Below are 24,392 nucleotides of genomic sequence, written 5' to 3' on the forward strand. Positions count from 1 at the left end.
GCAACCATCTGAATTCAGGGTGCTACCACGTTTGCATGACTCCCAGTGTAATGGAGCCTGCTTGGCCGATTCCATACATCCCGACCACTAGATAGGCGAGGGTCCCAGAGACGTACTCTTGGCAGTCTGTGGAGCTCCTACTGAAATGGTTGGAGTGATAGCACGTTCATCGTTCTCTCCATTCACGCAGGGACAGCAGTTCTCAAAATTAGTGGGGGCAGTCCCACTGAACAAAGTTATCCCGATCCCGTGGTAGGGGATGACCATGTGCAGCTCCTTTAAAGGGCAGTGGTGCTAATTTAGGGCCCGTTTACACAGAACGATTATCCTTCAGGTAATCGCTGGATTGTGCAAAACTAAACGCCAATCAGTGTTAACACAGCCGGCGGCTCAATGACGGACAGCTTGTGGCCTGCCCATAGTCGGCCGATGCAGATGGGCAGTCTCATCTATGAAGGACCACCAGCTTAATCTGAACAGAGGCACAGAAGGGATCTCCGGCCCGATCCATCTCCATTCAGCGAGTGATTCTTGTTGGGAGGACCGTCAGATGCCTCATCACCCAACAGTCATCCCTTCTGGACCTTTCACATGGGATGAAATAAGCTGCACCACGCACCACAAACCGGCCAACTTTGATGCAGAATTGAAAAATTGCTTAAAAATCTACCTTCAAATCTACATCAAAATCCAGTGCAGATTGTGGGATTTCCCAGCTGCGGCTGTGCGTGCGTCCTGCGGTGTAATTCTGTCCCGTGTGAACGGTCCCCGAGTGATGTATCGCCTTCACCGTTTGCACAGTAGCAATGTGCAGGGGACGCCAATGTACAAGGCTTCCCCCGCTGCCAGGATTAATAGGGGGTTGCAAAGGACGGGCCCCTACATTATCAACCCGGTTGATCATGTCTAACGGCATTAGGACACATGCTCAAAGCATACAAAAACGCATCTCCCGCCCAATGGTAGCATGTGCCGCTCCTGCCAGATTTGTGGCTTTCCCCCCAAAACACATGGAAAAACCAAGTGCAAGAGAAAAAAAAAATAAAAAATTGCATGTTTAGTCCCCGAGGAGGACTGCGGAGTGTGAGCACCGGCCCCGCAGCAAATCTGGCGAGTGACAATTGCGCGGCGATAACAAGTTCCTGGCCGTACAGCCATGTAATAATACAACATAACATAGTAACTTCCCCATACACACATACTCCTAGGCTGGCGCAGAGGAAGTGGCAGCGCGCCAGTAACGTACGCAGCGCCCATAGCCTCATCAGGTGGAGGACTGTGATGCCGAGCTCAGCAGATTATGTGAATCTGACGTAGATCTGTCACATGAAACTGACAGCCTATTGAGAATGGTGTAATGCTCTACTTTACCTGTGGGGGTGCTATAGGGATGCTAAGCACTTGCTGCAAGCCCCTCCTCCACACTGATTATTGTTTGGGGTCCCAGCAAAGGGGAACTTTTCCAACAAAACGAGAATGCCCAAAGTGGAGGGATAGAATCGGAGACAGTCAGCCAGCCAATCACCTACAACTGCTTACACACTTAAAGGGCTTGTCCGGTTAGGGGATAACAGTCCTCTGATAGCCGCAGCTGCGTTAATACAAGAGCTGTACTTACCTGTCCCCTGCAGCGGGGATCCAGCGCTGCAGCCCTCCCGGTGGAAGATGCCATCACAGGAGGTCACCAGACCACTGCAGCGCCACCGCCCACATCCTAGGCGCCATGATGCCAGGAGTTCAGAACTGTGACCCTGCAGCCTCCGATTGGCTGACTTCCTGTGATGGCACATTACACTGGCAGGACGGCAGGGCTGGATTCCCGCAGCAGACCGGTAAGTACAGCTCTGTTGCAGCTATCGGGAAGGTCGTCCAGTTAGCGGAGGACCCCTATGAGTACAAAGCCAATTATTTGAACCCCCTCATTTTGGCCTGTAACTGTGTGCGCCAAGTTTGCAGCAGGTTCTATTTTGCTTCTGGCGGCCGCAGCAGACTTGCCAGCAATTACATAAGCCTCGGTGGTTACTGCTAATGTCAGGGTTGAGGTGAGAGCTGTGTACACGAAAACCAGTTACCATTAATGTGATGTAGATCTACTATCAGCCTGCAAGTACAACATCCCTAATCCCCAACCAAAGCCAGAGATTAACCACAAGTGATGTGAAGACGGCGATTCCAACACCCGAACATGAAGCGGACATTACACGTAACCGTGAAGGGGACGCCTTACTGCGCCGGGGAGCAACACGGGAAACCTGCATTACAAGTACCGAACGTGGCTGCAGCGCTGGGATCAGGGCGACTGTGGGGCTCATGAGCACAAGGGGTGATCGTTAGCGCCATTCAGTGAGCGATCAGATTTGTATGAAGACGGCTGTATCAAATATGTATAGTATATGGGGTTTTCCAACTATTGCGCAGTAATAGCACGCTTCCTGGAAAATTGCTTTTATGTCACCACATTCAACGAGCCAAAACTGTAATCTTCCTTCGACGCAACGAGATAAGGCTTAGTTTTTTCTTCTTTCTCCAAGGTGTACATAGAAGTTAATTTGCAAGAATCACCCGTTCGTTCAAGTTAAAAGGTGCATTAAAAAAAAATAAAAAAATATTTCACACGCATAATGCGAATGTAATATGTTTTTAAACACACATGTAAGGCCGGGCGTGCACGAGCGTGTCAATACAGCATATTCCACACACGCTGCACCAATACGCCATAGGCGGCCATGTGGCTACTCCCACAACTAGCACAAAGTAAACTTGCAGCGTTTATTTTAGCGCGAAATTCGTGCTGACAGCCTCCATTTTTGTCAATAGAGGCGTGCGACTCGCAGCCCATACGCAATTAACACTAAGCTAAGCAATGGCGCTGGAGATGCAAACGCCCCCCTTTACTGTGGATGATCGCCAGCAAGCCTGTGCAATGCAGTAAAGTGCCGTATGCAGGGTCACCGGCCAGGCTTGCAGTCGGAATCCGACCCGGTCGTATGAGTCTGGCCTAACTGCCCAGCTACTGCGATTTAAGGGGTTAAATGAGCAATCCCACCAATCGCAGCCACCGCAGTGGGCTACTGGCTGCCCACTACAACTGGCACATGCCGCTGATGGCGAGGTCACTAGTTGTAGCAACCTTTGTACAACCCTGCGGAATAGGTTGGCGCTATATAAAGCATCAGGAAACAAACGTGAGCAGCTTGGCGAGTCCCAAGAAGAGCCCGTGGGGTGTTATGTCTGGAAGTTAGACAGTTTCCAAAAAGTTCTGACTTCCTGCAGAATCAGCCGGTAATTGTAGACCTGCGGCACGCTCTGACAGACACCTCATGTATGTGCATACATTATAGTCCTTGCACAATCATCCCAACTGGGGGAGGGGGATATTAAAAAAAAAAAAATGTAAAAAGTTGCACGTTAACCACAAGAGATCCTGGAGCGCAGTATATCTCCTCACTTCCTGCGCTGCAGACGGGGTGACCTCAGGAAACTCACAAAGGTGAACTAGGGATAAGGCCCGCTCATCGTATGTAAACCCTACTCCTCGCCGTATAGTCCTTGGCAGGGAGCGCCTGGAAACAAAGGAACTCCAGACAACTTTATTATACTGGGTGGAAAAATGCAATAACTGGTCGCTTTATTGGAGACGCATAAAAGTGAAAAAACAAAGTTCCGAGCGAACGCGCGCCATCCAACATGTGGGGGAGGCGTTTATCCTTCCAATTACCCAGCTTTCTGCTTTTATCCAAATGATGCCAACAAGAAGTCTCCCAGCGGGATCTGCGGGTTATTCTAGAGTCTCACGCAGAGTTTCGGCGGAACGATTAGCGCTCAGTTTATACGCGGCCAACAAGAATTGCGCGGTTCTTGCTTGTCGTTTAGTAGGCATAAAAATCACCGCCGGCTCGGGCAATTTACACACTGAGCGATCAGTGCACGGAGACGGCGCGATTCGCAACGGGAAACGTGCAGTCTACACAGGCGGCCTGAGCGCAGATGAGCAGGTGGGGACGTCTCCAGTTCGTTCGCTTGGGCAAATGAGAATCGTGACAGTCTCAGCCCTTGCAAAAAAAAAAAAAAGAGGCATTATCTGTCCCTAAGGGTGCCGTCACACTGGCGATGACAGCGCACGATTTCCCAGCGCTGCGAGAAATCGCAAAATTATGAAGCCAGTGGCTCTCCTCGCATGTGCGATGTTTTAACGCTTGCGGTGCAAAAACAAAATTGCAGCAGGTTTTATCTTCTTGCGATCTCGCTCATTGTTTTCAATGCGGCCGGCAGCAGCGCTGACCCCACTGAAAGCAATTGGAGAAGATGGCAATCCTCTGCTACTGCCGTGACAGGGGATTCCTGCATCCCCGCGGCGAGTCCCCTCACCACTGAACACTGAAAAACTCCAGCCTCTTTAATCCATTAAGGACCAAGCACTGTACATTTACGGCGCTTGGTCCCGGGTTTAAAGCCCAGCCGTATGTAAAATTACAGCAGGGATTAAAGCCCCTGCTTATGCAATCAATCAGAAGCAAGACGGTTTGTCAGCTGTGTTATTAACCCGGAGGAGGAGGAAGTGGGTTTTAATCCTTTCTGCCTCCTCCTTTATTTAATACACAGCGCTCAAAGAGCACTGTATGACAAGTGGAAGTTTCTTTCACTATGCGAGCCGACGGGTGACCTCTGGTACAGCAGAGCTACAGGGTCCCAGCATTTCCTGATCAGCTCTGCCAGTGACTTGTCACCATAGGGGATGTTTTTCCCTGTAACTGGAGCTCCTATGGATGCCCCAGCCACAGTGGGAAAATGCCAAATAAAAAAAAAATAAAAAAATTACTCCCAATAAAACCAAAAAAGTCAATGGAAAGGACAAAAATAGCCTTGTGTGTCACGGGGGAAAAAAACAGAGCAAAAGTTATTTTGGTAGCTAAAGGGGGGGAAAAAAAAATAGGACAGTTAAACCACAACATGGGTAAAATCCCTAAAAAATGTCTAGTCCTCAAGGTACAAAACAGCCTTGTCCTTAAGGGGTTAAAGCGCTGCCTCTGATTGGCTGACCACTGTGACCAATCAGAGGCTTCGCTCAGCTGTCATTCAATAAATGCCTGAGCGCTGCCTCTGATTGGCTGACCACTGTGACCAATCAGAGGCAGAGATTTCAGAAGGTGTGGATTTTTAAATCCACAGCCAGAAGAGATGCTGAAGAGTGCTGGGAACCTGCAGGAAGACGTGCCGGAGATGACAGCACTTCTAAAGTGATATATTATTTTTTTCTGCAGCTAGGGATTATTTTCGGGGTAGGGCTTCGCTGGCCCATTGAAATGAATGGAAAAAAGATCACTATGTCCTGCCGCAGCTGCGCCAGCCACAGCAGGAGGTTCCTTCAGCCCTGCAGGGATGGGAGGCTGTTTCCCAGCGACAACGCCTCGGATCCAGGGCTTTACAGAAGGATTGCAAGAGCGATATTGGGCGTCATTCACATCCTGATATCACTCACCAGTGTGCAGGAGCCCCGACCGCCATATATCCGGTGTAAACACAACCAACCTCACGGAATCGCTACAGGTCCTATTGTATCGTGCGCCTCATAACGTATCTCCCATTGATTTCAATGGGACCTTTAATGCATTGTACGATGGTACGATGTGCATGCAAGGGTTAACACTGCGAAACACCGCCAATCCCCCATCGCATGTGAAACTCACACAAGAAAATCGGATTTTCACAGATGTGATGCTTTCTTTGCCAGATAACCGCCTCCCATACGCAGGTAAAATGCAGGTTGCCGAGCGCGATATCGGGGCGAGTTTCTCTACACAATATGGTGCTTGCCCCGTGTAGCCTTCCTAGTCTTAAAAATGTGTGAGCAAACTGGCAAGTGGGCGTTACCATTCCCCACGTAATGAGGTGTGTCCTTACATAGTTCTAGCACTGCCCAATCAGTGCTGACTGTGTAGGGACAATACACCCCTTTGGAGGAAGGAAATGGCAGTACCCAATTTATTCATATACTTCCAGGAAGACCAACAGAGGAACAACACAGTTGTAAGAAAAGATGCTCCACACCAGGACAGGTTTGTCTACTAACCTCCATGTACGCTACAGTCGGAGACGCTGTGGAGTTCCAGAAAAGAAAAACACTTTGAAGTTTGACTCGAGAACGTAGCTCCGAGTCACGGAAGCGGACCGCACCACGCTATCCCCACTGGCAGCAAATAGTGACAGCTATTGGGAGAGGACCAGTCTACCGGTTGTGGGGGAATCCGGGGCGGTCCGGCTGTGTGACACGGAGCTCTGTTCCCGAGTCCATCTTCAAAAGTAAGTATTTTATAAAACGCCACAACATTTCAGAATAAAACACAGCGGGTCGATGGGCATACGTGTCCCGGGTGCCCGTGGGGCAGCGTGAGCCTGGTGACAGATTCCCTAAGTCATCCCAAAGCAGCGGTGAAAATAGAGACATCCGTGGTTCCCAGTAGATACACACCAGCCCCGTGGATAATGTGCCCGCCGCGTCTCTGGTAAGAGCCATGCCAGGTAGATGAGAAGGTGTAAAGCGGCTGATGAAGTCGGGCACTTGGCAGACGGCTGTGTACACTACATTAAGTTCACTGTATTTACAGCCTTCAGTACACAAAGCTTATTGCATGCCAGCAGGCAGACACAATCATGGATGCCAAGGCCTTGGGGGATTTAAAGGAAATCTAACCCGCGCTGTACTAGAGAGCGTGCAGGACCATCACCCTAACATATGGAGCCCTGCGCTGCCCATCTGTACCCAACTGGCCGGCAAGCATACCGGGCATTGCAAACTTTTCTTAGATCCAAGATGGCAGAATATTCCGGGTGGTTTACTATGGAGATCTACACACTGTGTCGTAAAAATGGGTCATCAGATTCTAAACATTTACTCTCCATCCCAGTAATTCCCACCGGACCCCCCAGGGCTGGCATTGTGGACATCCTACCCTCACCCCATCAGGCAGTGGTCTTCTGCAAGAAAGCCGAGTGGAAATGTCCAAGACGGAATCCCAAACTGGAGATCGGCACCGCAGACCAACACCAGATTAACGACACAGGATCTAGTTACGTCCCGCACAGACGACATATGTACGGAGGGGGGATCGATCCTGTTCTATACAATGTGGGTGTCCGCTATTTCTTACAGCCAACACCCGCCAGCAACAGCTGTCATCAGTACCTTTAAATGCTGCCAATTCTGACAACAGCATTGAAATCCCCCTATCGATGTTCAGGGGTCTCATACAGCCCCGCCCCCCCATAAGGAGATTGCATGGTGCCATTTCGGTTGGCATGGCAACCAAGGGCCTGCTAAAGGGTCCCCAGGGGCGCCATTGTAGATTGCCTATGCAGCCATGCATGCGGCACAGCTTGGTAGATTGCCAGTCACATTGTGGTATAATTCAATACTATAGCATTTCATCATATTGCTGAAGCGATCAAACCATCGCAGGTTCTCGCCCCTGGGGGGACTCAAAACACACACAAAACAAAAGGGGAGCGGTCTTTAAAGGGGTTCTGTCATGAAAATTTTTTTTTAATAATTCTAGACTTACCTATTGCTCCCCCATCAGTCTCCTTAGGCTGCCTGTCCACGGGCGTTGCGGTATCCCGTGGCGGATCTCAGCTGTCAGCCTATCTGCGAATTGCCGGCTGCGAGCAGAGAATTGCAGTGATTCTCCGCTTGTGGACAGGGGGCGGCGCTTTCCTTAGCAACGCTGCGGAAAGCGTGCACTACATTCCCCACGTCCTGATTATCGCCGCAGGGAATGCAATTCAATAACGCCCGTGGACAAAATTCTACACTCACCTATTCCTCCCCCGTCAGTCTCCTTATCAGATCTTCTCACTGAGGTTCTGCAGTGCCCTGGGGTCAGCTCACCGCACACCAGCCCGCTTGTTATAAAGCCTGCATTCCTCACCTTCTTCCGGGCGGTCGGTGAAGGTCACGTTGTTCACTGGCTAGGAAGGAATGCTAATCTATTTCAGAGACAGCTCGCATGAGCCGCCTCAGAAGTAGATCAGCACTCCCCCTGCTGGGCTGTGAGCTGTGACGTACATTGGCTGGCAGGAAGAAGACCGCCGGCAATATATGTAACCTCACAGGAAGAAGAGGAATCAGCCAGCTGGAGGTTCCCCAGCACTATAAACCAGGTTCTGGCGTTGTTAGAGAAGGTGACAGGGAGCCGGGTGTGGTATCATTTATTCTAGCCCACTCCCACCATGGCCTAGCAGGCAAAAACGCTTAGAAATACCATTCTAAAGTATTATTGCCGCTGTTTCAAGTCAACTTAGGGGCAAAAGAAAAACCGTTTTAAAATGTAAACAAGAAAAATGGTTTGAATTGATCCTCAGGTCCCGGTGGAGAGGGCGCGTTATGTTACCTGTCGTCGGTCTTTTGCGCTACTGTCTCGTGGAGCTGTCAGTTCTGGCCACAGCTTTCACTCAAAGAAGGTCACTGCAATTTTTTACCTACCCGATACAAACTTTGGTAGTCCGAGGCACGCTGCGCTGCCCTCTGACTAGCCAGCACTTGTCACACGAGCAGCTCCGGGCAATCAGTCGGTGCAGCACCAGCGGTCCACCTATATACCAATGAACAGTGCAGATTAGGCAGTCATAGGCCGCCTGAAGACGGCTGGGTCGGATCCGGCTGCAAGAATTCTCGCAGCGGGACCCGAGCGTCTGCAGAGAGCAGCGTGGGCACTCACCTCTCCCACGGCCCCGGCTCTTTCATGTGCCGGCTAGCCGGAGCATGCGCAGAGCGGAGTCGGCGGCCGGTGAGTGACGTTTTTTGTGCGGGGCTCTGCCAGCCCCGCACAGAAATGCAGCATGCCGCGATTTGTTTGCCGCGCGAGATTTCGCATGGCCAAATCGCGGCCGTCTGCCTAGGATTGCGTTTGTTAACGCAATCCTATGGCAGCTTCCAGCGGCAGAAATCCCGCGGGAAATCCCACTGTGGAATTTCCACCCGTTTGCAGGCGGCCTTAGGATTGCAACGGCCATCTTGGATGAGTAAAACCGGAGCCTGGCTCTAGTGGATTCGCGGGACATCGGCTTAGATGACCAATGACAGTATAAAGCCCGATGTCCACAGGCAGGGGGCACCGCGCAGACGATCTACAAATCACGCCACTAGAGATGAGCGAGCGTACTCGGAAAAGCACTACTCGCTCGAGTACTTTGCTTTATCCGAGTATCGCTGTGCTCGTCCCTGAAGATTCGGGTGCCGCTGCGGCTGACAGGTGAGTCGCAGCGGGGAGCAGGGGAGAGCGGGCGGGAGAGAGGGAGAGAAAGATCTTACCTCCGTTCCTCCCCGCTCTCCCCTGCAGCTCCCCGCTCCGTGACGGCACCCGAATCTTCAGGGACGAGCACAGCGATACTCGGATAAAGCAAATTACTCGAGCGAGTAGTGCTTTTCCGAGTACGCTCGCTCATCTCTACACGCTACCCATAGGGATGCATGGGCGTCCGCAAATGCATTAAAGCATTCAGATTTGTTTCACTGACCGCTTGGTCTGGAAAACAAATGGCAGCACGCTCCATTGAGCTGCGGTTTCCACATGGACGGCTTCCATGGAAGTCAATGGAATCCATCTGATCCTCGGCCCGCCTGCAATTCAACTGCGGATGGGCCGCAGATACCATAGGATAGCAGAAGTCAGAAAAAAAAAAAAAAAAAAAAGTACTGCGCATGCGGACAGTGCGACGGCCAGCCTGCCCGTAGACACCCACAGTGCAGAAGAAGGAAGGTCCGAACAGCGATGGAGATGACACAAGATAGTTTTTAAATGTCCTCGGTCATGGGCAGGGTCAGATTGCGCTGCGGGGTCATGTGGGCCGGACCCCGACCTGTGAACATGAGGCCGGACCCCCCTCCAGCCCACTTCATATTGCGCACACAACAAAACCTCATACAGCTCGGAGGTGAAGAAAAAAAAATTAGTTATGGATCTTACAACGTGGCGACATTTGTATAGACTCAGAATAAAAGGACCATTATTTTTACCATAGGGCAAAAACAGCGACTACGAAGAGAGAAAAAAAAAGCGAAAAAAAACCATGGTGGAATTGCTACGTTTTTGCACCCCACCCCCTCGCACAAAAAAAAAAAAAAAAGAAAAAAAAGAAAAAAAAAGATAGAAGCCAATCCATGATCATACATATATTCCACATTGGGGGCTACAACTTCTCCAGCAAACAACCCAAAAATTAACTTCTGACTGCTGCTATGTGACAATAAAAAACGGTTAAAAAACAAGTGCTCCCCGTGACCGCACCATTATAGGGTTAATCCACTTCACATCTCCCCAAATTCGTTAAACTTGTATGCACAGGAGGATGGGAAACTGAAAGAAATGCAATGGTTGCCAAGCACGGCACAACTAAGTTTAAGCTGTTGCCTAGCAACAGGTGCCACTACACATGGCAGAGTCACACATACTGCAGACCTGAGGAACGAGATCAGCGGCAAGACTACAACTCCCAGCATGCCCGCACAGTCCGCCAGGACTTGTAGGGTCATTTATGGTAACATCTGCTCAAGTGAACAAGAACTAACCCACCATAGAAAACCGGGCGATGTTCTGTAAAGTGCTGTGTGTGAAGCCGGCGCTGCGAGTCTGATCCCGGGGGGTGAGAGCAGGAGGTGGAGTCCGCTCTCAGAGCCCCCCCAGGAATGGAGAATACTGCGGCCGGACGACTTATCAGACCGCGGCGCACGAGGAGCTGTGGTTGTGACATGCAGGGGAAGCACCAGCAACCGGGCGCTCCGGCTGGAACTTCGCTGCGTGCTTTTACAAAGACGACGTTACATTTCCTTTGTTTGCAAGAACTTCATGCCGACCCGCCAGCACTAGAAACCGAGCCGCCATCCTTTAGGTGCCCCTGGATGAGGGAATGGCCGCTGTCCTGACAGGCTGGCTTACTAAAGACTCCTATTTTTAGGAGGCTCGATATTTTTAAGGTCCCATTGAAAACAATGGGTGAGGCGCTGCGAGCGAACGCCCAATGAAGGGACGTACTGCACTTGTTTATCCTCGCAGCAATGCCGCGAAATCGCACATAGGAATAATCTATTCAAAAAGATGAATATGTTGGCGAGTTTTGTGCGCAAATCACACAAGGCTGATGGGAGAAGATCGCTCGTGTGAATAGGCCCTTAGAGCGCGGTCACAGTAAAACCTCCCATGGAAAGTTCACCTGAGCCGCTCCTCTTCCTGAGGCACCATCACACTTGCAAGAAACTCACTTTTTGCACACTGCGATTGCGCGAGAAAACACTGAATTCTGACACCCATGCTTGGCGATTCCTTCATTCCTATTTGTGATGTTTTCTGTCCAGCGATGATCAGAAATCGCTGAATGGCTCATCTTTCTCCATCCCCCCCCCCCCCCCCCCCATGTTTCCCCATAGAGCCTCCGTTTTATCGCATCACAATACACAAAGTTGCGATTTTGGTGCAATGCATTAACATTAGAAACTAATATTGTGTATCACGCAAGAAAATCGCAGGCGGTGATGCAGGATTATTGTCAGGAGGAAAAAAAAGAAGAAAAAAAAAAAAAAAAAAAATCACTGGCGCTCGATAATCGCCTGAACACAAATGCGATTTTGCCACAATTTCTCGCGACAATATTGCGATCGCTGGTGTGAGGAAGCCCTGAAGTGGTGTTTGCTGCGGATCCAAGCAGGGCAAAATCGTTAGGTGGAAAAATCCCGTTCTTGCGAGTATCTGCATCAATCTGTCACTTCTTGAAGTGGAAACGCTCGTTTCCGCGCTGAAGTTCGGCATGCAGTTTTTACTGACAGCGCAAAAGCCGCATGGCGGTGCACGACAAAAACCAGGGCAGAATTTTGCAGATTTTGATGGGTATTTGCAAACTCTGCCATGTATTCTACAAGGCTCAAAAAAAATCTGGACATGAAACACGTTTTTTAGGCACTTTTTTTGCATTTCACGCATATTTTGATTTCTATGGCAAAAACTGAATGCCACTTTGTTTTAAATGACGTATTTTAAAAACTCTGCGAGAAAAACACATCAAGACGGTGACCCGGTTTTCCAGAACAAATCAATAGGACGTGTATGGCGATCGGAACAGAATATACGCAGAAATCGACCAGATGAACATGCGCCAAAGTACCGCTGGTGCAGATATCAATGCGGATTTGCAGCAGACGTCACCCCTCCGACTAAAGGGTGAACAATGCTGCGGATCCGCGTCCAATCCTCACTCGGGCGAGCATACCCTCACACGGGCGAGCGCGATATGGGGCCGTGAATCCCGCGCCCATATGGGGCGTGTTCATGACAAAAGAGCCTCGCATCACTTCAGGGAGGAAGCTGCGGTGGGGGATTGCGGAGGGTCTCATGCGATGAAAGCAATGGGTGCTGCGATGTGAGAACACGCTGTGATTTGTTGCCTACATCGCGGTGCCATGCAGGAAAACGTCGCTCGTGTGTGAGAATGGGGTCACATGCGCACGAGATTTGTCTTCCAACGCACAGATCTCACGCAATTTTCTCAGCTGTGTGAAGTGGCCTACGGGCAAACGATGCCCGCCACTCGTCCCGGTGCGACCAGCAGGGGACCAGGGTGGCTGGAGGAGAGTTTGCTCCCTACTCCCCCCCACCCCTCCCCATTTACCGTAAGCCGCGGCTGCTCAGTATGGATTGGCTGCCATTTACACTGATTGGCGTGTCGTTGGGATTTAAAGTGACCGCCTCTTGTCCAGCCGCTCCGTCAGGCTGTCACACGGGACAATTTTTGTTCCAAACTCCGTGGGGGGAACGATAATCGCCTCGTGTAAAAGGGCCACAAGGGTGCGTTCACACGTTGCAGATTTCATATCTTAAATTTGAATTGAATTGACAGGGTGAAATCTGCGGCATGTGAACGCCCCCTGATGGTGGCATCACTTGCTTGGAGCGTGCCAGTTTCTACCGCCATTACTATAATACACGGTTGACTGAAGAGTGCCCCCTTGTGTACGAGAGGCACATTGTGAACGGTGTTGTGGTGCTGCGCGTCACACGCTTGATCCTCCGGCAACGTACCCTCCCCAGTGCGTACCTAGGGTAAAGACAAAGTGTGGACAGACCCCCAAATGTAGCACGCACACACCAGCCAATTGCGCCGCATCGGTAGCCCATAAAGTCCATCATATGTTGTGCAGCGCGATGCAATCTATTGTTCCCCATTATCAGCCACTTCTTTCTCAGAGGCAGAAGGTTGTGCTCTTGAAGAGATCCCTGACAAAGGATCCCAGCCCCCAACTCAAAACCCTGCTTTGTCTTTCCGTACACTGTCCCTTTAAATCCCAACAATGAGGCAGAAAGCTGGTGGGCGACACGGTGCCAGCTTTGCCACCTTCAGTCTGGGTAAGAAATGCAGAAGTCTCAGCTTATGTTCAGTCGCAGCGACTACAGCTACATCCCACAACACGGAAGAGAAGAAACGCGAGTAGATGGCGGCACGACTACTGGCAATTTTAATACTTCGAATGACGGGCGAAATCCAAGGCGAGCCTGTGAGCACCCGCAGCGCGAACGTACCCAGAGGCCGGATTCACACGAGTGCGCGCATGAGCGCAGAGGTTTTACGGAATGCCTTTCTGCGTCTGCATTGGCGCATCTTACTGTACTTTTTGGCGCAGCAAACAGACTCCCCAACTGAAGTGGCCGGGCTCCAGTTGCATTCTTTCCCCGGCGCAATTACGCAGTCTTTCACGCACCGGCTTGCGTAAATCACGCGCATTTCACCTCTATGGCGACCTTTGGTGCGTAAAAATATGCTGAAAAATAGAGCAGGTTCAATTATTTTTTTGTGCAACTGTAACGCACGTGAAAAAAAAAAACGGAAATGTGAACGAACCCATTGAGACGCGTTCCATTCTCTGCGTATGATGTGCGCAAATTGGCCTAAAAAGTCCAAACTGGGAAAAAAGGTGGGGGCGGCGAAGTCCCTCCTCGCACGCAAGGTAGACTAGAGCAGCACCCTGTGTAACCATGTGCGCAATTTACACGTCACGAATACGAATGTGTGGGCCGGGCCTTGGAGCTATAACTTCCATGATGGCGGCCGGTGTCAGACGTGCGGATGGCGACATGTCCGTAATACGGACGGGTCACCGGTGATATAACAGCCGTATCGCATCGGTATTTGTCTCCATCTACTGCGCCAAAGCTGAGCTCCATTTACCCAGTAGAAAAAACGGCCGTGTAAATTCCATTCGCTCCATAGTACAGTCACAAAACACGAAGCCTGAAAGCGCCTGAAGCTGCACAGAATACACCTTGCATGTGGCGGCTTTCGTTGCTGTGGCGAACGGCCAGCGTCGCAAGAGGTTACGTGGTAGCGAATGGGGTTCTATAAAGGAGCCCCGCGCCCCGCTGACTACCGGAAGGTTTTACTCTCGTTCTTCATGGCGGTTGAACTACTTTCACGCGGCTTTTAGCGGCATACTTCAGGGGTGGATAGATGGGCCGTATTCACCGTCACGGTGTGCTTTATATGGATGGGAAAAAAATAAATCCCAGCGTGTTTTATTTACTCCGTATCACCCATGAAAGGCCATGGGAGGATGTATAGAAATGCAGCGAACACGGATGTGACGCGCAGACTCGCTGCGTTTTTCCTTTTACACGTTGCCAGGAGACGGTGGAACAAAAGGACATCAATTAGGCTTCTTGTAGTTTGTTTTAGTGAAAAACACAGCAAATAGCGATGCAGCACAATACTAAACGGCATCGCCACGCAGCGAGAGCTGTGCGCCCGATGGACCAAGATGACCTATGGCCGTGTGAATGAGGCCTAAGGGCTCCACCACCGGGGCGTGTATGCAATCAGACGCAACGTATTCTTGTGTGCGTATTGACTACACTTTTTGCGCCCATGACCACTTGTGCGCAGCAAACACTCGGATTTAAATGGCTATTTAGGCTTAACAGCTTCGGATGGGGTTTTTTCCCAGCGGAAATACACCTTGTCACACGTCTGCTTGCGCCTGGCGCAGCCCCATAGACTTCGGCGCAGCCCCATAGACTTCGGCGCAGCCCCATAGACTTCGGCGCAGCCCCATAGACTTCGGCGCAGCCCCATAGACTTCGGCGCAGCCCCATAGACTTCGGCGCAGCCCCATAGACTTCGGCGCGCAAATGTGCACAGAAATCAAGCACGCAAAATATGGAAGTGTGACCCAACCTGCTGAAATCAATGGGTTCTACTTATGTAATAACCACATAGCAAATCAACCCAATGTAAATGGAAGTGACCACCAACTGCGTCAGTAATATCGCCAGCATACGCTGTAGCCCTTCCATACGTCACTTCTGTAGATCTGGTCTGTGAATTCTGACTGCAGAGAGCAAATGGACATCGCTTCGCCACGAGCGGCCATGATAAACTACAGGATCCTCGCAGGTAGCAGAACAACGCCGCCACACACTACTCGGCCCGCCGCCGCCGCACACTACTCGGCCCGCCGCACACTACTCGGCCCGCCGCACACTACTCGGCCCGCCGCACACTACTCGGCCCGCCGCCGCCGCACACTACTCGGCCCGCCGCCGCCGCACACTACTCGGCCCGCCGCCGCCGCACACTACTCGGCCCGCCGCACACTACTCGGCCCGCCGCACACTACTCGGCCCGCCGCACACTACTCGGCCCGCCGCACACTACTCGGCCCGCCGCACACTACTCGGCCCGCCGCACACTACTCGGCCCGCCGCCGCCGCACACTACTCGGGCTGCTGCGAGGACGGGCTTCTCAATAATTTGCTGCAGACTTTTAAGTAACATCTTGCCAAAAAGGTTTTTGAAAACTCCAAAAAAGTTGTTAAAACCAGCATGCGACGCCCATTCTGGGAAAGGGGTATTAGGAGGGGACTTGTACGTATTTACATTGATAGCAAAGGCAAATGCTGCAGAAAACATCTGCACCAAATCCACAGATAGATTGTAAACCCGCAGCGCGTCCGTTTATTTGGTGGATTTTCAGCACAATGCTGAGGGGGACGGTGATAAATCCACAGCGTTCTCACACCAAATCTGCAACAAATTCACGGCGTGCCGGTCCCCAAAGCCCCTTCACACGGACGTATCTGGGCGCATTATGCAGAAAACAGAAGCCATTGATTCAAATCGGTTCACTCATTACTCTTGTGCGCAAGTGAAAAAACCCCGCTGCGTATTTTATTTTTGCACGGATTAGCCGCTCTATAGAAGTCTATGGGGGGCGTGCAATTCCACAAAAACACACATCTGGACCTCATTAGGCCAAATAGCCTTTTAATCCCCGGCTGGTGCTTGTCGTACGTGTGAACCGGCGCTGCGCGTGCAGGAGGTACGGTAATGTGCGCTGAGCTCATCCAAACTTCACTGCGCAAATATGTTGCGCTCAGATGAGTATCTGCGCTCGCGTGACGCCACCATTTCACGTGTAGTCCATTTACTGCAGAATTTCAAGCAGATTTCAACCCCTCCATTTAAATATAACGGAAAGGCTGGGTGCGCTGCGGATCGCGCCGAAGAGTGAATGTCACGGATTTCACACACCGCGCTGAAATATGAAGCACAACGCACGAGCTTTTGTGGCCTTTTTTGACTCCCTTGTCCTCATTTCTGGGTGTTTTCCTAGTAACAGAACGCGCTAGAGCTGGGGGTAACTGAAGGCCCGCAACTAAAAACGCCCCCATCTGAAGGCAGCCTTACGGGGCTCACAGAAGTCTATTTGGCGCACACATTTCATTGGTGCAAAAAAAAAAAATCCGCCGCCGGCCTCGGTATCCTGCACAAAGGTAAGGTAAGGTACTAAATAACCCAATGACCGGCGGCACGGGGAGTTTTTCCTGCACGTGCAAATGCACACGATTAGCATGCGCGCAAAAGGTACAGTAAGACATACATGCGCACGCAAATACGCTTCACCCATTGCGCAAACGCACCCATGTGACAGCGGCCTTAGTGTTCTATTAGGATGTGACGCCATCTACAGGTCTGCGCTGACGGACGCCGCAGAGAAATAGTGCCGCATGAAAAAGACAAAAACAACAACAATCCAGCGCTGCACCGCGGTTTCCATCCGATCAAAGCCTCACCTACACGTGGCGGCGGCTCGGCTCGCTACTATGGGCTTCTAGTCACTGGTGTGCTGCCATATGGTGCCCCGTTGCTGACTCACAAGGCCGAACCTCACCGAATCATCTCGTCCGTTACATCTCTGGAAGGACGTGTATGGATACGAGAACGCAGGAACGTCACGTGCCGCGCATCATACACCCGGCTGCCATCTTAATGACTGAATCACATGGTAGGGGAAAAAAGGATTTTTTTCCTAACATTGTTTAGCGCGTTTGAAGCGCCCACCAAGAACGCCGTACCGCGCCTCCATTCATTCCAATGGGGCTTCTCAGCAGAGTATTTTAGCGCAGCATCTTTATTTCAGTGCGTTTTTTAACGCACATCACCCACTGCAATGACGGTGCGCGTTAAATGCCGTTCTAAGGCCTCATGTCCACTGGTAAAATAAAATTAAGAATCAGCAGCGTTTTTCCCGCACGCGGATCCGCGCCCCATAGGGATGCATTGGACACCCGCAGGTAGTTAAATACATGCGGATGTCATTTTTCCCTGAGGAGCGGATTGCGTGTGCGGGAAATCACCCGCAGCATGCTCCATTATAGTGCGGGTCTCCTGCAGGCTTCTATTGAAGTCTATGGAAGCCGTCCGGATCCGCTGCACACCCGCAGCTGAATTCCTGCTCTACGGCGTGGCAGCGCAGGAATTAAAAAAAATAAAATAAAAATGGAGTGCATGGCGCATCCACCGGGCCGAAGAAAGAAGATCCGGCCGCTGCGGCATTCTGCATGAAAAATCCACGGCAGGCCTGATTTTCCCCGTGGACATGAGGCCTCATGTCCACATGGACAGATCCGCAGCGGGTGCCCCGCACGCGTGATCCGCGCCCCATAGGGATGCATTGGACTCCCGCAGGTAGTTAAATACCTGCGGATGTCATTTTCCCCTGAGGAGCGGATTGCGTTTGCGGGAAATCACCTGCTGCATGCTCCATTTTAGTGCGGGTCTCCTGCAGGCTTCTATTGAAGTCTATGGAAGCCGTCTGGATCCGTGGCACACCTGCAGCTGAATTCCTGCTCTCCGGCGTGGGAGAGCAGGAGTTAAAAAGGCCGGGGCGCGCAGCGGGATGGGTTTTTTTGGTGCAACTCAACACGGTTGTGTGAATTCAGGCATAATAACATCCCGCCCCCTGCGCAGCTACTGCAAACTCTGCAGAACTACATGCAGAGAATCCCCATCAGTCACAGCAGCGGACCACCATCCCTCATCCACAAGACGACTGATCGAGGGTCCGAAGGCCACAGAACCTCGCTGCTGTACTGCCGGTGTTCCCAGCGGGTTTTATCCTTTTCCAATTCATTGGGTGAAATCCACGTGTATGTAACGTATGCAGATGTGACCGAAGCGGTGGCCACATATCCACACAGCCACCCCATTCTTATGGAGGATCCAGGGCGCACACATCCAGGGGGGTGCCAGCGGCCGGACACCCAGCAATCCTGTAACCCCTATCCTGCGGGTGTGATTAGTGTGAGAAACTCCTTTCAGTTCACAGGCTGAGGATTCCCAGCGACCGGAACATCCATTCCAGCAGGTGCCGGGATTCTGCCACAAGTCCGCCATGTACGGCTGCACCCACCAGCAGGCAAACCGCAGCCCACCAAGATAAGCCAGAAGGGCACCATGTTCGGTAGAGTTTGATGGTCCCTTCATTCATGCGAGCAGTGGGGATCCACCAATAACTTCATACACACAAGACAGCCGCGGAGGGCACACAACGGCAGAGGGTACAAAGCGGGTAGCACGGCGGAGGGCACAGATAGCATAGCAAAGGGTACACAGTGGGTAGCATGGCTGAGGGCACGCATAGTGGGTAGCACTACGGAGGGTACACACACAGAAGCAGGGGTTACAAAGTGGGTAGCACGGCGGAAGGCACAGTGGCGGAGGGTACACAGTGGGTAGCACAGCAGAGGGCAGATAGCATGGCAAAGGGTACACAGTGGGTAGCATGGCGGAGGGTACACACAGAAGCGGAGGGTACACAGTGGCAGAGGGTACACAGTGGGTAGCACAGTAGAGGATACACACAGTGGCGGAGGGCACACACACAGAAGCAGAGGGTACACAGTGGGTAGCACTGTAGAGGATACACACAGTGGCGGAGGGCACACACACAGAAGCAGAGGGTACACAGTGGGTAGCACGGCAGAGGGTACACAGAGTGAATGATATACAAAATGGGAAGTAAACCGGCGAAGGATACACAGCAGGTAGCACAGTAATGTATGATACTCAGTATAGTACAGCGGTGTGGGATACACAGAGGAGGATACAGTGCAATATAGTAATATTTAATAAAACACAGGGAGGGCGATAAACATGGAAGCAGCCGGGGAGAGAACTCCATGATATAAGACCCCACAGGAGAACGGAGCAAATATCTGCAGCGCTGAGTCCAGCCCCATAACATATAGTATAGTATATGTTTTCATACATAGAAGATGGCACCAGTCAGTCTCAAGTAATTTTGTGCAGCATTTCATTCAGTTCTGTGTAATTTACCAAGTGTGTTACACAGGACTGCCTAACATATCACACAGGAACTAAAGTGTGTTGGCAAGTCTGGTGCAATATGTGTGCGATTGTCAGCCCAGTGTCATAAATGTTTTACACTCCATGCCGTGTGTGTGTGTATACACCAGTCAGTCCCATGCAATTTGTGTGCCATTCTCTGTACCTACCACTATAAATAATGGGTGTTAGCCCCAAGTAACATGCGCACCTCAGTCAGTCCCATGTAATGTGAATGTTACTGTCAGTACTTACTATTATATAATGCCAGCCCCATGTGACGAACATATATGCTAATCAGCCTTGTGTAACATGTATGCATCAGTCAGCTCCATGTAACATGTATATATTACAGCCAATATCTAGTAATGTGTAATAACTGCTGTTACTGGCCCAAGTACTACACATATAATACAGTCATACCTATATAACATGTATATACTGCTGTCAGTACCCATTAACAGGTAACGGATGCAAGTTACAGTCAGCCCCATGTAATGTATATGCTGTCAGTGCCCACTAAGCAATAAATGATGTGTGATAGTCCATGAGATGTATTACAGCCAATATCTAGTAATGTGTAATAACTGCTATCAGATATCTATTACAGCCAGTACCTGGTAATGTGTGATAAATGCTGTGTTATAGCCAGCCCCATGTAATGTACAATATCTCAGTCAGCCCCATGTAATGTATACACTACCATATAATAATGTATATTAGCTCTACATAACCTATCCATCTCAGTCAGACTCATGCATCATGTGTACTTACCAGTCAGCCCCATGTAACGTATATACTACCGTTAGTACTTACTATATAAAAAGGTATTAGTCAGCCCCATGTAACGTGTGTATATTACTGTCAGCCCCATGTAATGTATATGCTACTGCCAGTACCTACTACTATATAATAGTGTCCCTCACAGGTCATATTTTCAGGATTTCCTCAGTGTTGCACAGGTGATGTAATTATTGTCAGTGCCTCAGACATTGCCACAGGTGTTCTTACTATAGGATATCCTGAAAACATGACCTGTTGGTGGTCCCTGAGGACTGGAGTTGGGAAGCACCAATATAATAAATGGAGTATGCAAAATATATATCACATACACACGTCTCAGTCATCCCCATGTAACATGTGTATGTCCCTCAGAGGCAGTCCTACGTAATGCATATGCTACGGTCAGCACCTACTACTATATAATAAAATGTTAGCACCATGTAATACGTGTCTATATATCAGTCAGCCCTATAGAACTTACATATATTACAGTCAGCCCCATGTAATGTATATGCTAGTCAGTACCTATAATGTGTTAGCCCCGTGTAAGTGTTAACAAATAATCGCAGTCAGCCCCATGCAATATAAATGCTACTGTCAGTACCAATTACTGTATAATAAATGATGTGCAAGTTAGCCCCATGTACCGTGTGCGCATATATCTCAGTCAGTCCCACGTAACTTACCTACATTACAGTAAACCCCATGTACATATCCCCCAGTCAGCCCTGTGCACGTATCTATATCTCAGTCAACCCCATATATCTTGCTTACATGACAGTCAGCCCCATGTAATGTATATGCTAGTCAGTACCTATAATAAATGTGTTAGCCCCATGTAAGTGTGTGCATATATAATCAGTGAGCCCCATGTAACGTGTGTATGCACCTGAGGCAGTCCCATGTAATGTATATACTGCTATATAAAATATTAGCCCCATGTAATAGATCCATTCATCATGTGCATGTTCCAGTCAGTCCCATGTAATGTATACACTACTGCCAGCACCTACTAGTATATAATAAATGTTAGCCCCATGTAATATGTAGCTAAATATCAGTCAGCCCTATATAACTTACATGTATTGACCAGTGTAGTGCATATATATACCCCCCAGTGCACTATATATCCATCAGCCCCGTGTGGTATATATCCCCCAGTGTGCCCGTGCAGTACGGTACATATATCCCCCAGCCCTCCCGTGTATCTGCTGGTCCCCGGCCTCCTCCTCCCTCCCCGTGTAGTATACATATATCCCCCACCATGTCCTGTCAGCCCTCTGCAGTATATATCCATCAGCCTCGTGCGGTATATACCCCCCGGTCCCCGGCCTCCTCCTCCCCGTGCAGTGTATCCCCCGGTGTATCTGCCGGTCCCCTCCTCCTCCCTCCCGGCCTGCAGAGCGCTGCCGCCGCGGCCTCCCGTACCTGTGCTGTCGGCGCTGGCGGAGAAGCCCGGGGAGCTGAGTTTGGGTCTCTTCCGGTTGGGCGGCCCCTCCAGCAGGTTCTCGGCCATCTTCTCCCCTCTTGTGATCGGTCACCGACGACAGACGAGACTCCCTCCCCGGAGGAGGAGCAGCGGCCGGGGGGGAGGAGGGGGCGCCGGCCCTACCTACTACTACCAGCAGCCCCCCGAGTCCTGCATCCCGGGGGGCCCCGACACCAGCTGCAGCCCCCCGATACACCCGTCCGCGAGAGCCCCAGACACCCCAAATCACTGCACTAATCCCTCCGAGCACCGGAGCTGCGCTCTACTCTCAGCTCACAGCGCCCCCTGCCGCTCACACCGGCGCACTGCAGCCGAGCGCCTGGAGGGGGACCCCGAAAAAAGCGAAATCCTCCCCGAAAAAATCCCCGCCCCCCAAAATCCTGTCGGTGGGGACCCCTCGGTGCGCCGGGCGGATGACCCGAGGAATCACCGATCCAAAACCTGCCAAAAGAGGGGCGATAAATATGGGGGCTCCAGCCCCCCAAAAGTGCTGCCTATTGGGGTGTCAGACCGGGGTAGGCCCGCGCGGCGCCCGGAGATGTTGCGTCAGGCCTCGGCTCCAGCTCCCTCCCCCTCCGCTGCCGGTCCTCTCCGCCCGCCCACGCACCGTGCGGCCGCTGCTTCCTCCTCCTCCTCCTCCGGGAGGGGAGGGAAAACAATGAAGGAGCCGCCGCCGCTGCTGCCACCAAATGGGGCGCCGATCAGGGAACTAAACAGTCGCCACCCCCGGGGGGAGAAGGAGCTGCCCCCCCGCCGCCTCCCGAGCGCCCCGCTGTGCCGGCTGGCCGCCTCTCCTCCCCAGCTTTCCTCGCAGGGCCCCGGAGATCTCCGGCGCTGACCGAGCCGCGACAAGATGGCGGCTGTTGATTCCTCAATTAAAAAAAAAAAAAAAAAAAAAAGTTTTTTTTTTTTTTTTTTTTTTCCTCCTCTCTTCTACGACGGCGGGAGTAGGGGCGTGGCCACGCAGGACGTAGAGCGCGTACGGAGGGGGGAGACGAGGAGAGGGGGGCACGTAGAGCTGAGGAGAATGAAGCTGAGAAGTGCTGGGTTGGAGGGGAGCGCACGTAGCCTGCTGGGGAGGGGCGGGGTCGGACACGCCTGCAGGGAGTGGTGGGACACGCCCACAGTGGGTATATTTGGTTGTCTACACCCTAAAGGTGGATGATGTGAGAGCGCAGGGAACCTGTGAGGGAGGATGCTGTGCCCAGGGCAATGATGGGGGAGCAGTATCACCCCCAGACATGGCAATGTGGGGAAAGTATCACCTCCAGACATTGCAATGGGGGCAGTAACACCTCCAGACATGGCAATGGGGGGACAATATCACCCCCACACACAGGGCAATGGGGGAACAGTATCACCCCCAAACAAGGCAATGAGGGGGCAGTCAGTGCAGTCTGGCCACTTATAGCAAGCAGATGCCATGTCACCTGCAAAGGCAAAAATGACAACAGGTGCGCTGGAGCAATGACCCCTCCCCCAAAATGGAGATGGAAACGATCCCTACCGCCCCTGGCCGGCGGGCGTCCGCCATGACGTTTGTTCAACTGTGAAACATACACGATTTTTGTCTAAAAATAAAGTGGATAAAAACGTAACGCTGCACAATATGGGAGCCAAAATTCGCCGCGCTCACGTGACACTCGCAGTATTTTTTTCGCTGCTCCCATTGGGACGAATCTTCCCCAGAATTGCCCCAAATATAAGACCCTCTACAATTGTTCTCTCACAGCGCCGCGATAGAAAAATCACACATGGAAACGCAACCGTTAAAAAACCACGGGTTATTTTCCCGTGCGATGTCTGCGCACCTCACAACGCGCAGAAGTTGTGCGGGCAAATCGTCCGTGAATATGCATCCTAAAGGGGCCGTCCGAGCTGTAGGTCCTCCGTACAACCCCTCCCAAATGTAGTCACATAACAAGTAGTGATATACTCTTCCGCTGCGTCCTGCGCCGCCGCTGCTCCGTCCTCCATGCCCGCGTTTATATATATAGCCTGCAGTCCCGACCAGTTTACTGGGCATCATACACACAGCGGCTAACGGCAGAACTCAGCGATTGATTGCTGCGCTCTACCGTTGGCGGCGGCGCATGTGGTGTCCCGTAAACAGGCTGGAGCGACTCTTAAACCTGCTGTCAGACGCGGAGCAGCGGCGCGGGACACAGCGGCGAGTGGTGAGTATATCACTGTATGTTACTGCATGGGGAACGGATTGTACCGGGAACCTACAACTCGCACAACCCCTGTTCTGCGCTAGCTCTGCGTTATTCTGGTGTCCTCATCACTACTGGTAGATGCGGAGTACCTGCAGACCAATCAGGTTGTACCGGTAGTCCTGCTCCTCCAGGATGGCACATCCATAAGTGCCGTCACAAGAAGTATGCTATGTCCGCAGCACAATCTCAAGAGCATGGAGCCGGTACCAGGACATAGACTGTTACATGAGGAGTACCTG

At 51.4% G+C, this 24,392-nt stretch overlaps 1 protein-coding gene across 1 annotated transcript in view; it reads right to left on the bottom strand.

The window, feature by feature from the left end:
• The window catches only part of CREBBP (CREB binding protein), a 46,999-nt gene extending 24,205 nt beyond the window's left edge, over positions 1-22,794 (bottom strand). Inside the window, exon 1 of the mRNA XM_066576482.1 lies at positions 21,874-22,794. Within this exon, the coding sequence (XP_066432579.1) occupies positions 21,874-21,961 (88 nt within the window). The 5' untranslated portion in view covers positions 21,962-22,794. The remainder of the gene's footprint in view (positions 1-21,873) is intronic.
• Between the last annotated feature and the right edge of the window lie 1,598 nt (positions 22,795-24,392).

Source organism: Eleutherodactylus coqui, chromosome 8 (genome assembly GCF_035609145.1).
Source record: "Eleutherodactylus coqui strain aEleCoq1 chromosome 8, aEleCoq1.hap1, whole genome shotgun sequence".
In the NCBI taxonomy this organism is placed as follows: Eukaryota; Metazoa; Chordata; class Amphibia; order Anura; family Eleutherodactylidae; genus Eleutherodactylus; species Eleutherodactylus coqui.